The sequence below is a fragment of the Helianthus annuus genome, chromosome 9, assembly GCF_002127325.2.
Source record: "Helianthus annuus cultivar XRQ/B chromosome 9, HanXRQr2.0-SUNRISE, whole genome shotgun sequence".
Taxonomy (NCBI): Eukaryota; Viridiplantae; Streptophyta; class Magnoliopsida; order Asterales; family Asteraceae; genus Helianthus; species Helianthus annuus.
Genome location: NC_035441.2, coordinates 94,505,280 through 94,520,685, shown reverse-complemented (window position 1 = coordinate 94,520,685; position 15,406 = coordinate 94,505,280). Strand labels below are relative to the sequence as shown.

Sequence of the window (15,406 nt, the reverse complement as noted above, 5' to 3'; positions counted from 1 at the left end):
ATTATAATATTCAAGGAAATCAATAGGTGGGGCCCATTGTGAATTATCCACAACATGGGGGGGGGTCTAGTTGGATTTGAAGTTCAAGTTACACATCTAGTTACATGTTAGTGTTAAATTTTGGTGTTTATGTATGTTATATGTTTTTAAGTGGTAATATGACGTTTAGTGATCATAACTAGCTTTGTAACATTAAAACAATGCTTCTAGTTGAATTTTGGTGTTTCGGGTAGTGTCCGATTGTTCGGTTGGTTATCGGTTCGTTAAGGTGCTAAATTACGTAGTTTAGTGTGCAATATGATGTCTTTTATGACAGTTTTGATTCCCGACACTTATCAAAGTATTCTGGACCATTAAACCTTATTTCTGCATTATAATTTGAGGTTTAAAAGCTGAATTTTGCTGTTTTCTGCAGAATTCTGCAGTTTTAGTGTGTTTCGGGCACTTTCTTGCACTTAAATCGTCACTTGGAAGGCAGTTTTATGATCCATACTTTCCTACGTATTATTCTAGTGTAACTCTTGGTTCCAGGACATCTCCAACTTCCGCCCAACAAACTGGCGTTCTGCATTTCCTTCCGTACAAAGCTTCGAAAGGTGCAGCTTGAATACTCGAATGATAGCTATTATTATACGAAAATTCAATCAACGGAAGATGATCATCCCAACTTCCACCTAAATCAATAACACAAGCTCTTAGCATGTCTTCCAGTGTTTGTATCGTATGCTCGCTTTGCCCATCTGTCTGAGGATGATAAGCAGTACTGAAGTTTAATCGAGTGCCTAAGGATTGCTGAAAGCTTTTCCAAAAGTGAGACGTATATCTAGTATCTCTATCAGAGATAATAGATACTGGCACTCCGTGGAGAGATACTATCTCATCCACGTACAGCTGAGCTAGCTTATCTGAGCTGTGTGTTTCTTGAATAGGTAAGAAGTGGGCTGACTTGGTCAGTCTATCTACTATAACCCAAATAGTATCATTCCCATGCTTTGTTCTTGGTAACTTAGTGATAAAATCCATAGTTACCATTTCCCACTTCCAGGTGGGAAGTTCAGGCTATTGCAGCAAACCTGACGGCTTCTAGTGTTCGGCTTTAACTTGCACACACGTCAAACATTTGGCCACATAAGTGGCTATAGATTTATTCCAACCTATCTAGGGTTGTAAACGAGCCGAGTCGAGCCGAGCTAGACCCAGCTCGAGCTCGGCTCGAACTCGATTCGAGCCGGCTCGGCTCGAGCTCGAATTTCAAATCGAGCTGAGATTTGAGGCTCCAGCTCGGCTCGATTAGAATTCGAGCCAGCTCGACTCGACCTAGCTCGAACTAACAAAGAACCGCAAAATTTACTACTTAAAAATCCCTTAAAATTGAATTTCTTCATAGACTAAGGGATATAATTGTCATTTAGTTTAACCATATGGCTAAATATGCAAGTATAAATAGTTAATTCATTTTGTCCATTGTCTTTACCTTCTTTTATAGGGGAGATACTCTCTTAGTTTTTGTTTTCTAAGCGATGTGGGACAAAAAATGAAGGATGTAAACCTTATCGAGCCAGCTCACGAGCCGAGCCAGACCAAGCTCGAGCTCGGCTCATTTACAAGCCGAGCCGAGCTGGCTCATTTACAACCGAGCCAATTTCGAGCCGAGCTTTCTTCGAGGTTTTTTCGAGCGAGTTTCGAGCGAGCTGCGAGCCACGAGTTTTTTGAAAACCCCTAAACCTATCCACCAATAATTTGCCTTTAAATCCTGGTACATCTTATCACAGCCAGGATGAACAGAATATTTGGAGCTATGGGCTTCTTGAAGAATCACGTCCCTAAGTCCTCCATAAATTGGAACCCATATTCGTCCATTCAATCTTAGGATTCCATCCTTGCCATATGATAACTGTTCAGCAGTTATGCCCAACTTTTCATTCGGATAGTTAGCTTCTATCACAGCTTCCTTTTGAGCGGCTAACAACCTTTCATTCAAGCTGTTCTTCAAATCATTGCTTTTGGCGTTGATTCTAATGGGCTTAACCTTTTCTTTTCTGCTCAAGGCACCGGCGACCACATTTGCCTTACCTGGATGATATCGGATTGCACAATCATAGTCGTTCAGTGTCTCCATCCATCGACGCTATCTCATGTTCAGATCCTTCTGGTTAAACAGATGCTAAAGGCTCTTGTGATCAGAATAGATCACACATTTGGTCCCATAAAGGTAATGCCTCCAAAGCTTCAGTGCAAATACAACTACACCCAATTCCAAGTCGTCGATGGTGTAATTCTTCTCGTGCACCTTTAATTGTCGGGAAGCATATGCAATAACTTTGCCCTTCTGCATAAGCACACATCCCATACCTGTGTACGATGCGTCACAATAAACCACAAACTCTTCAATTCCTTCTGGCATGTCAATAGAGGTGCATTGCTTAACTTTTGCTTAAGAATATCAAAGGATTCTTGTTGCTTGGGACCCCAATCGAACTTTATATTCTTTCGAGTTAATGAAGTTAGGGGTGCAACAATCCTTGAAATTTTTTTAATAAAACGTCTGTAATATCCTGCTAGACCCAAAAAGCTGTGAATCTCTGTGGGCGTCTTCGGATCTTGCCAATTCATAATGGCTTAAATCTTAGCGGGGTCTACCTGGATACCACGCTCGCTAACCATATGTCCAAGAAATTGGACTTCACGGAGCCAAAACTCACATTTTGAAAACTTGGCGTAGAGCTTCTCTTGCTGAAGAAGTTTAAGGATACATCGAAGGTTCTTTTCATGATCGGCCTGATTCTTTGAGTAAATAAGGATGTCATCAATGAAAACAATGAAAAACTTGTCCAAGTAGGGTTTGCAAACGCGATTCATGAGATCCATGAATGCTGTTGGTGCATTAGTGAGCCCGAAAGGCATCACCAAGAACTCGTAGTGACCATAACGAGTTCTGAATGCAGTCTAATGCACATCTTCATCTTTGACCTTCAGCTGATGGTAACCTGATCTCAAGTCAATCTTGGAGAAATAACTTGCCCCTTGCAGTTGATTGAACAGATTGTCGATCCTGGGTAATGGATATCTATTCTTGATTGTAACCTTGTTCAGCTCGCGATAATCAATGCATAGACACATTGATCCATCCTTTTTCTTCACAAACAGAATCGGTGCTCCCCAAGGGGATGAGCTAGGTCTAATAAATCCCTTTGCCAACAAATCATCCAACTGAGTTCTTAACTATTTCATCTCAGTTGGTGCCAACCGGTAAGGTGCTCTTGCAACTGGTGCTGCTCCAGGAATAATATCAATTCTAAACTCCACTTGCCTATCTGGGGGTAAACCAGGTAGTTCTTCAGGGAATACGTCTGGATAAATAACAGGTATGTCTTCGATCTTAGGCTTTGGTTCATCAATAGTCACTTGTGCCATGTAGATGACACAACCCTTCTTTAAACACTTCGACGCCTTAAGCATAGACACTTGCTTAGGCAACCCATACTGAGTATCTCCTTGTATTGTAAGTGGTTCACCATAAGGAGTCTTAATAACCACTTGCTTCATATCACAAACGACCTGAGCTTGATTAGAAGACAACCAATCCATGCCTATCACTATGTCGAATCCTGCTAATTTCAAAGGAAGCAAAGACAACGGAAAAGAGTGGTTCCTAATGGATATGAAACATCCATCTAATACGGTTGAAGCAGTCTCTATGGTACCATCGGCTAATTCTATTTCATATTTCACGCTTAGGGTTTTAACAGGCAGATTTAATAATTTACAAAATTTATTGTCTACAAACGACTTATCTGCACCTGAATCAAACAATACCATTGCATAAACATCATTGATAAGAAAGGTACCTGTTATAACGTTGTCATTCTGAACCGCTTCTTGTGCGTTCATTTGAAAAACCCGAGCATTGGTCTTTTTACCCTCTTCAGGTTTCTTTGCATACTTTGGGCAGTTGGACTTGATATGCCCCTTCTCGTTACAATTGTAACAAGTCGCATCCTTTATCTTCTTGCAATCCAACGTTTTATGCTCACTTGATTTGCAGATTCCACAAGCTCTGGGCTGCGATTGGGATTTTGATTCGAACCTGCATTTCCCTAGATGGCATTTCTTGTAGGTCTTGCATTTGGGCTTCTCACCCGTCTATTGGTTATCCTTTTTGAACCCGGAACCCTTCTTGTGATCTGAGTTCCCCTTATATTTCTTATCAGAACGGTGTGAGTTCTCATCCTCATGTTTCCTTTTCCCCTCATCGGAACTCTTAAGTGATCTCTGCCTGACCGCATCGAGAGTAAGAGATAACGACAAATCAGCCACCGACCTGAAGGTGGTAGGTCTTGATGCCTTCACACTTGCTTTAATTTCCGGAGCTAAAACTCCAATAAAATGAGCTATACGTTTTGGTTCTGGTGTGACCAAGGATGGAACCAATCGTGACATGGTGTTGAAGCTCGTAAGATATGCCTGCCAGTCTAAGTTCTTCATGACCAAGGTCAAGAAGTCAGTCTCAATTTTCTCAACTTCATGTTGAGGATAGAAATTTTCTTTGACTAAAGCAACAAACTAATCCCAAGTCAGATTATACAACGGGATCTTCCCTGTAGCTTGGATTAGGGACCTCCACCAAGCTAGAGCTTCTCCTTTAAACGATTGTGACACAAACTTCACAATGTCTTGCTCTGCACAACCACTAATATCAACCACTGTATCCATCTCATCTAGCCACGTCATGCAATCAATGGCTCCTTTCTCCCCTGTGAAATCCCTGGGCTTGCAGGAGACGAAATACTTATATAAACAAGTTTTAACATGCGGCTCCTGATTGAGCACGATTCGGTTGGATGGAACACTCCTCCGATTTAACGAATGATGAGATTCGTCCTTATGAGATACATGAGTCTTAGAGGGTGGTTTTGGATGAGGTACAGATAGGGTCTTGCTCCGAGTACCACTTGATTCTCTAAACTGCATGTCCATGGCTTTAGTAACAGCATTGTCAATCAATGCTTGAAGATCCGCACCAGTTACGTTGATTCTGGTAGTATCATGATTCTCCCTCGGGTGACTGTTGATTTCTTCTGATTCTGCCATGTAGCTTGATTGCTACATAAAAATGATGACAATAATTTATTCAGAAGTCTACTATGGAATAGTCATTTTGATGATTCATTAACCATGGTATCAACAAACCATATTGGTTAATTTGTTAGTCACTTTTATTCAGGATTTTTATTATAAGTATCCTCAGTTATAATTCATTAAACTATTAGAGCGGCACAAAAGACCTAGTTATAAGGACACATATAAGCCATGATCTTATAGGATCGAGGCATTAAGGGTTAAATATAGTTCATTAACTTTTCTTAACAGGGAGTCGTAGACTACAACCGTCGTTTGTCTCAAAGGACAATAAATATGGCCCGTAGGCACTTCATCACTAATGGATATTTAAATAAAAAATAGAGAAAAGGAATTGGAAGAATCCAATATAAGGATGACTTGTGTAATTTTATCGAATCACATTTGCCAAGAGTGTTAACATGTTTTCAGATGTTAACAAGGATTTGAATCTTAAAAAGGGACTACCATCATGGCCCTATCTTAGAATGACACATGGGATAGGTTTTACCTTTAAGATTTTGTTTCAACATTTATTGGCAGATCAATTATAAAATGAAATGTTATGTTGATTTATTTCATATAATACATTTATACATATAATGACAAAATGAAATTTGAATTAAAACATTCCACTAAATTTAAAAGTACATAGATTCCCTAAACGGGACATTTACATAAATACTTTGCCCACGCAGGGGCTAAAATGAAAATACAAGTCCTCGCAGGGACTAGGTACATAAATAAATGTCCACACAGGGACTTAATTGGAAATTAAAATTACAAACAAACAAATAAGGAATTTCAATAATCCTTTTTCTTCTTCCCCTTGATTAGGCCAGCCAAACCCTTAAGTAGACCCTGACGGCTTCTACGCTCCACCTGGTTCAACCTCTGAAGAATCTCCAGCTGCTGCGGGGGTTGGATCTGTGGTGGCTGCGGCTGCTGCTGCTGCAGAGGTTGAGGAGGTGGTATTGATACCCATAAGCTGGGTACCCAGTCTGGTAGGAAGCTGCGTATGGCCCTTCAGGATGAAGAGCATTGTAGTTTGCCACCACGAGATATGGGTAAACATCGGGGGCATTGTAGTAGTTATAGCCAGAATAGGCTGGCTGCTAAAAAGGGTTATACGCCGTTGCACCGGCGTAAGAAGGTATTGGGTTATCAAAACCCACGTGTGGTGGTGGTGGTGTGACTGGCAGAGAGTCGACCTCTGAAACTGGGTTTGAAGGCCCACCCATCTGTGGGTCTTTATACAGCGGCGGGTAACGGCCGTTGTTGCTGTGTTGGGGGGAGCTGAAGTGGAATCCCCTTCGCACGAACATCTGTGCTCCTGATCTCCTTCGCCTCGGTGGTTCCGGAGGCGGTTGCTGCTCTGGCGGCGGCGGTGGCGGTGGCGTGACCGCTTCAAAATGTGGGTCCTCTGAGGGGACCTGCTGGTGTGGTGAAGAATGGTGGGAAGGTGTATACTCCCAGTGATAATTGCTCCACCATTGAGCAAATGGATCGGGACCTCTATAAGGCGAACCATGGAAAGATGATCCGTCTGAAATCTCTACGGGATGCGTGGGCGTCCCACTTGGTGGCTCGGTAGGCTCTGGATCAGGATCCTCATCCATATCCATATCCTGGTCTCCAAGAAAGTGGTCTTCTGGTCCCAATGGGTTATGGCCCATTGGTTCTTCACTCACGTTCGTCGGGTTGAACCGGCTCTGAAAGTATGGGGTCGGGTCGTGAAAAGCTCGGTGTGAACTCGACAGCTGCAATGGAAGGTAGGAGTGGTGAGAATCATTGGGCTCGTTTTCTGATTGTGGCCCAAAGGAGTGGTGATACGAGGGCGAAGAGCTTAGCGAGACAGAACGCCTCGCGGGTTCCAAATACGTTCTCCAGTCTTCTTGAGGACTAGAGCTCATGGTTGCTGAAGGAGTTCGCCAGTGTGATCGTCCGGCCTCGTGGTCATGACTTGTGAAAACTGGGGCTTTTCCGCCTCCTCCTCTTCCTCTAATACGCGGCGGCATTTTCTTGTTCCTGTCAAAACAACAAAAGAAACAACAAAGGAAAACAATAAAGTACAAAAATAAAAGATTAGGATTAGTCCTAAGTCCTTTGCCTAGACTCGGAAGTCAAGGAATGTGCAACTGTGTCTTTGAGATTAAACACAAAAAGGCTAGTCTTTAATTCACTCATTGTTGGCTCTGATACCAACCTGTCACACCCCGATATTTCCACGTATTACCGGTGGGCCCGGTGGGGAGTATCGTGACGTAGTTGATATCATCATTGTCAAATAATCACAGTTCGATGCACATCGGAAGTCTAAAGTAAAAATATTACAAACCGATTCGAAAGTAACATAAAGTATTACACAACGAGTTGCCAAAAGATCCACAGGCGGATCAAAACAAAAAGAAATATTGTTCAATAGATTTAAGCACCAAAAGCTTCCAAGACTCTTTATTTGATACTAGGAGTAGCCATCCCATTTCGATTAGTACCTGCACTTTACCTTTTTGGAAAATACATCAGTTTATACTTGTAAATATAATTAACTGACTCTTTTGAAAAGTGTTTATAAAATTGATTTAAATGCACAAGGCACAAATATTCTTTTATAACTTTGGATAATTATTTAAAACTAATCTTGTAAAAGAATTATATGTTTGTTATACGTTCAGTAGCCCGAGTTAGAAGTACCGGGTTAAAGATTAATAGACACACCACATAATATAACCCACATCGAGTTATTCTCAAGAAGCGGGTATATATTTTTACATACGCACCGGCAGGTGTATGCCTACACCCCGTGCTTAAGTCGTGGCCATTTCAATGAATGAGCCGAGGATATCCAGGACACGGTCATTAACCCCCCAAAGGCTTAAAACAAACAAAACAGATTAAACGGGCTATCTCAATGATTTAACCATTATTCGATTAAAGATTCAATACCCGACCAAGTGGTATTATTAAATACTGTACCCCAAGCCCGTATAAAGGAAAATAAGTTAAAAGTATTTACCTGAGCAAAAATATAATTTTTATCCCAGCCATATAACAATCAGAAAGTGCAAATAGCTTTTACTGGGCTCCTAAATCTGGAACGAAGGTTTTAATAACCTCTTAGATTCCTAACGGGTCTTACTTATGTTTAAACTTAGACCGGTTAGTTTTAATGAAAGGTTTACGGTTCAAAATGCAAGATTAAGCGAAGACCGGATTAGAATGTGATTTAGACCCGACAAGTATGAAGACTTGTATAATATGGGTAAACTAAACACATTCTGGATTTTGAAGTGAAAATGATAAGGTTTGACCTGTTTTGGTTAATTCATGCAAACTAGTTACATAAACCATACCGAACGCGAAAAATACATAACGGGTAACCAAATGAGTCATGAACAGGTTCCCTAAGTTAATATGCTTAAAATGTGTTATGATATCAGTAGGATACCTTCCATTATGCCCAAAATGGATTTAAAATCAATTTAAGCCTTGTAGGGGTATTTTGGTCATTTTAAGGATTATAAAAGAGGTTAAATGACAATGAATGATCAGTAAAAATATTTATTTTTGCAAGTCATATTAGTAAGATATTGTATATATGTGAAATTTATTATTTATGGCCAAACTATCCACCGTAGGGGCATTTTGGTCATTTCACATAAGCTTTAAAGGTCAAATTTGGAAATCTGAGTTCAAAACTTTTACCTACTGTTAAAGTATAAAAATTTACTTATAATATCAGTAGGTAATGGGTCTTAAGTGTTAAATATAGTTTTAACCCATACTATGCGTTTAAAAAGCGTAAAAGTCGGTATTTGATGATTTTCGGGTTATATAAGGAAAGCTGAGATTTTTAATCAGTCTATAAGGCTTAAAATATTTTATTTAACAAATGAAATCAGTAGGAAAAGGTTTGGTATCAAAATGTTATGTAAGGCTCATTTTATTAGCAAAAAGGGCATAACCGACAATTACCGAGTCAATGCAAGAACCCTATGTTATGACCAGTTTAAAATTTAATAAAAATTTCTAAAAATCCCTAAATATTATATTACATCAGTGGGTAGAAATTTTGGTGTCAAAATTTGGGTTTAATTAGGTTTTATGCCGAAAATGCCGTTTAATTAATAAAAAGACTTCAATTTACGATATCGAGCATAACTCCTAATTTAGACCACAAACTGATGTCAAATTTTTAGGACATGCTTATAAATCAGCAATAAAGGTTTTTTCCTCTCACATTTTCAAAAATCTCGTTTTTATATCAAAAGGGCATAATGGTCAACTTTTAAGCAATTAACGGAAACATGAAAGGCATAATGGTCAATTTTTAGGAACCATATAGTATAATCTCAGAGGGTTATACTAACATGAAATATGGTCCTAAAGGAACCCTAAGGCATATCTAAACTAAGCTAAATCGGGTCAGAACTGAAAGTCAAAGCAAAAGTCTACTTTTGCGACTTTCGGTTCTGAACCGAACCTAAACCCAGAATTGTCAGGTTGAACATGCCTAAACATGTTCTTATATTATTTACCAAGTTATTTTAGTGTCTAAACATGTTCCATAACTTCTACATTATCAGTTATGAATTTATTTGCAAAAATGGATTCTGTTGACTTTTTATTAATAAGTTTGACCCGACAATTGACCAAGTTAGAGTGAAAATCAGTAGGTGCCCTTTTAAGGGTTTATTACCTACATAATTACCCACTCATAACCACTTTCAATTCGAATAATAGATGGACCATTAGTGATTAATCACTAAGTCAAAGCTTAATTACGATAGCTTTGACTTTTGGTCATTAAACTAATAAAACTTGAACTTAGGAAGCTAAGAATACTTACTAGTGTCCTTAGCACGAGTTTAGAACTGAAGGAAGCTTTCTTGAACTCCAGGAAGCTCCAGAGAAAGAGTTTGAATGAAAATTTCATGTGAATGCAAGAACAAGTGCAAACAAAGGGCCTTATATAAGATTTTTCACTTCTCAAGATCATTCCACATGCCCCTACATTGATCCCAGATGTTACCAGGTGTCCCTCGTGCATGAAAAACCATTGGCACAGTCCCTGGTATCGAATTCCGGCATGCAAAGGCGGTGGAACTAGCTGAACATGCAGCTGTCATGTTTTTCTGCATCTGACACTCTTACGCGGGCCGCGTAAGACTTATAAGTAGTCTACGCGGGCCGCGTGGCTCTTCTGTCACCGGAAAACAACTTTTAAACATTGCAGTTTTGGTCCCTGGTCCATATTAAGTTTATTTAACTTTTATTTATTGCACTTTTGACTCCCAAAGTTAACTTTTAAGGTCCTTCGGTCAAATATTAACTCCGTTAAGTTCCCGGTTAGTTGTACGATCACCCGAAAAGTCTTGTTTTCTTCGAAACTCCACAAAATTAATATCCGATATTCTTGAGAGCAAAATATATAATCATTACAATGTTTTTAGGTTCGTTAAAAGGTCACTCAGAGGTAACATTTAACATGTTGACACTTTTAACCCCTATGTTTCGTAAAATCCTTATTTTAAGCACAAATGACTTTCTATTGTTCGAAAATTTATTCATTAACGAATACGAACATCGTGTGAGGTCAATCAGAGGCACAAGAATGGCATGTTGACACTTTGGATTCCTTTTACTTAAATATTTACATTGTTTGACAATTTTAGTCCCTCGGAAACAATTCCTTACACGTTTGAAGTCCATGACACGTATCTTTATTATATTGGTCGTGATTTTGTGAGGTGTTACATCCTCACCCCCTTAAAAGAAATCTCGACCTCGAGATTTACTGAAATAAATGAGGGTACTTCTGTTTCATTGTGGATTCAACCTCCCACGTGTATTCGGGGCCTCTACGGGCATCCCATTTTACCTTCACAATCGGAACGTGCTTCCTTCGAAGCTTCATAACCTGTCGATCCTCGATCGACAAAGGTGTTTCAACAAACTTTAAGCTCTCATCTATTTGCACATCCTTATGTGACATCGCTAGCGACTCATCAGCTAGACATTTCTTCAAATTGCAGATGTGGAACACATTATGGATTCCACTGAGCTCTTCAGGCAGATTTAGCTTATAAGCCATTGTTCCGACACATTAAATGATCTCGAATGGTCCTATGTATCTTGGGCTTAGCTTGCCCTTCTTGCCAAAACGCATCACCCCTTTCCAAGGTGATACCTTAAGTAGCACATTGTCACCTACCTCGAACTTCAGAGGTTTACGCCTTTTATCTGCGTAGCTTTTCTGCCTATCCCTGGCAGCTTTGAGATGATCACGTATCTGCACAATCTTGTCTGTCATCTCCAGGACTATATCAGGTCCTGTTAGTTGGACATCTCCAACTTCCGCCCAACAAACTGGCGTTCTGTATTTCCTTCCGTACAAAGCTTCGAAAGGTGCAGCTTGAATACTTGAATGATAGCTATTATGATACGAAAATTCAATCAACGGAAGATGATCATCCCAACTTCCACCCAAATCAATAACACAAGCTCTTAGCATATCTTCCAGTGTTTGTATCGTATACTCGCTTTGCCCATCCGTCTGAGGATGATAAGCAGTACTGAAGTTTAATCGAGTGCCTAAGGATTGTTGAAAGCTTTTCCAAAAGTGAGACGTATATCTAGCATCTCTATCGGAGATAATAGATACTGGCACTCCGTGGAGAGATACTATCCCATCCACGTACAGCTGAGCTAGCTTATCTGAGCTGTGTGTTTCTTTAATAGGTAAGAAGTGGGCTGACTTGGTCAGTCTATCTACTATAACCCAAATAGTATCATTCCCATGCTTTGTTCTTGGTAACTTAGTGATAAAATCCATAGTTACCATTTCCCACTTCCAGGTGGGAAGTTCAGGCTGTTGCAGCAAACCTGACGGCTTCTCGTGTTCGGCTTTAACTTGTGCGCACGTCAAACATTTGGCCACATAAGTGGCTATAGATTTCTTCAAACCTATCCACCAATAATTTGCCTTTAAATCCTGGTACATCTTATCACAGCCAGCATGAACAGAATATTTGGAGCTATGGGCTTCTTGAAGAACCACGTCCCTAAGTCCTCCATAAATTGAAACCCATATTCGACCATTCAATCTTAGGATTCCATCCTTGCCATATGATAACTGTTCAGCAGTTACGCCCAACTTTTCATTCGGATAGTTAGCTTCTAACACAGCTTCCTTTTGAGCGGCTAACAACCTTTCATTCAAGTTGTTCTTCAATTCAATGCTCTTGGCGTTGATTCTAATGGGCTTAACTCTTTCTTTTCTACTCAAGGAATCGGCGACCATATTCGCCTAGCCTGGATGATATCGGATTTCACAATCATAGTCGTTAAGTGTCGCCATCCATCGACATTGTCTCATGTTCAGATCCTTCTGGTTAAACAGATGCTGAAGGCTCTTGTGATCAGAATAGATCACACATTTGGTCCCATAAAGGTAATGCCTCCAAAGCTTCAGTGCAAATACAACTGCACCCAATTCCAAGTCGTCGGTGGTGTAATTCTTCTCGTGCACCTTTAATTGTCGGGAAGCATATGCAATAACTTTGCCCTTCTGCATAAGCACACATCCCATACCTGTGTGCGATGCGTCACAATAAACCACAAACTCTTCAATTCCTTCTGGCAATGTTAACACAGGTGCATTGCTTAACTTCTGCTTAAGAATATCAAAGGATTCTTGTTGCTTGGGACCCCAATCGAACTTTATATTCTTTCGAGTTAATGAAGTTAGGGGTGCAGCAATCCTTGAAATTTTTTTAATAAAACGTCTGTAATATCCTGCTAGACCCAAAAAGCTGCGAATCTCTGTGGGCGTCTTCGGCTCTTGCCAATTCATAATGGCTTCAATCTTAGCGGGGTCCACCTGGATACCACTCTCGCTAACCATATGTCCAAGAAATTGGACTTCACGGAGCCAAAACTCACATTTTGAAAACTTGGCGTAGAGCTTCTCTTGCTGAAGAAGTTTAAGGATACATCGAAGGTGCTTTTCATGATTGGCCTGATTCTTTGAGTAAATAAGGATGTCATCAACGAAAACAATGACAAACTTGTCCAAGTAGGGTTTGCAAACGCGATTCATTTGATCCATGAACGCTGCTGGTGCATTAGTGAGCCCGAAAGGCATCACCAAGAACTTGTAGTGACCATAACGAGTTCTGAATACAGTCTTATGCACATCTTCATCTCTGACCTTCAGCTGATGGTAACCTGATCTCAAGTCAATCTTGGAGAAATAACTTGCCCCTTGCAGTTGATCGAACAGATTGTCGATCCTGGGTAATGGATATCTATTCTTGATTGTAACCTTGTTCAGCTCGCGATAATCAATGCATAGACACATTGATCCATCCTTTTTCTTCACAAACAGAATCGGTGCTTCCCAAGGGGATGAGATAGGTCTAATAAATCCCTTTGCCAACAAATCATCCAACTGAGTTCTTAACTATTTCATCTCAGTTGGTGCCAACCGGTAAGGTGCTCTTACAACTGGTGCTGCTCCAGGAATAATATCAATTCTAAACTCCACTTGCCTATCTGGGGGTAAACCAGGCAGTTCTTCAGGGAATACGTCTGGATAAATAACAGGTATGTCTTTGATCTTAGGCTTTGGTTCATCAATAGTCACTAGTGCCATGTAGATGACACAACCTTCTTTAAACAATTCGACGCCTTAAGCATAGACACTTGCTTAGGCAACCCATACTGAGTATCTCCTTGTATTGTAAGTGGTTCACCATAAGGAGTCTTAATAACCACTTGCTTCTTATCACAAACGATCTAAGCTTTATTAGAAGACAACCAATCCATGTCTATCACTATGTCGAATCCTGCTAATTTCAAAGGAAGCAAAGACAGCGGAAAAGAGTGGTTCCTAATGGATATGAAACATCCATCTAATACGATTGAAGCAGTCTCTATGGTACCATCGGCTAATTCTATTTCATATTTCACGCTTAGGGTTTTAACAAGCAGATTTAATAATTTACAAAATTTATTGTCTACAAACGACTTATCTGCACCTGAATCAAACAATACCCTTGCATAAACATCATTGATAAGAAAGGTACCTGTTATAACGTTGTCATTCTGAACCGCTTCTTGTGCATTCATTTGAAAGACCCGAGCATTGGTCTTTTTACCCTCTTCAGGGTTCTTTGCATACTTTAGGCAGTTGGACTTGATATACCCCTTCTCGTTACAGTTGTAACAAGTCGCATCCTTTATCTTCTTGCAATCCAACGTTTTATGCTCACTTGATTTGCAGATTCCACAAGCTCTGGGCTGCGATTGGGATTTTGATTCGAACCTGCATTTCCCTAGATGGCATTTCTTGTAGGTCTTGCATTTGCACTTCTCACCCGTCTGTTGGTTATCCTTTTTGAACCCGGAACCCTTCTTGTGATCTGAGTTCCCCTTATATTTCTTATCAGAACGGTGTGAGTTCTCATCCTCACGTTTCCTTTTCCCCTCATCGGAACTCTTAAGCGATCTCTGCCTGACCGCATCGAGAGTAAGAGATAACGACAAATCAGCCACCGACCTGAAGGTGGTAGGTCTTGATGCCTTCACACTTGCTTTAATTTCCGGAGCTAAACCTCCAATAAAACGAGCTAGACATTTCGGTTCTGGTGTGACCAAGTATGGAACCAATCGTGACATAGTGTTGAAGCTCGTAAGATATGCCTAACAGTCTAAGTTCTTCATGACCAAGGTCAAGAAGTCAGTCTCAATTTTCTCAACTTCATGTTGAGGACATAAATTTTCTTTGATTAAAGCAATAAACTGATCCCAAGTCAGATTATACAACGGGATCTTCCCTGTAGCTTGGATTAGTGATGACTGTCATCAGAGTCAATCAAAAACCTAATTAAACTACGTAGATAGCGTAAGTAGGGTATCGTATCCACGGGGAATTTGTGGTTAGTGTTCAACTCTTAAATTATTATATATTAAAAAAAACAACTCTCACCCAAAATCCCGATTGCAAGTGTAACACAAAAACCCGTTTACAGATTCATAACACCACATAGACATGGCCTTGGAATTAATGACTTTTATTAGTTACTAGGGATAGTTTTTAAGATTCACCATACAACCTAATAACCCGTTTAATTATACCAATTACCCACCAATTTATCAACCCGCTAACAACGCAAGCATGTTGCCAATACGCTTGATAAACGACAAACAATTCAATTATAATAAACGTTTCACAAAATCAACACAAGTGGTCAAGATTTACCAGTTAATAAGAATCGGCAAAACA

The 15,406-nt window shown here is 40.0% G+C and overlaps 1 protein-coding gene across 1 annotated transcript; it reads right to left on the bottom strand.

Annotated features, from left to right (window-relative positions):
• Window positions 1-5,922: 5,922 nt before the first annotated feature.
• On the bottom strand, window positions 5,923-14,799 carry LOC110875687 (leucine-rich repeat extensin-like protein 5). The gene is made up of 3 exons (XM_022123891.1): window positions 14,447-14,799; window positions 6,250-7,146; window positions 5,923-6,142 (listed from the first exon to the last, which is right to left on the bottom strand). Exons 1-3 carry the CDS (start codon window positions 14,797-14,799, stop codon window positions 5,923-5,925), a joined length of 1,470 nt encoding a protein of 489 aa, XP_021979583.1.
• Between the last annotated feature and the right edge of the window lie 607 nt (window positions 14,800-15,406).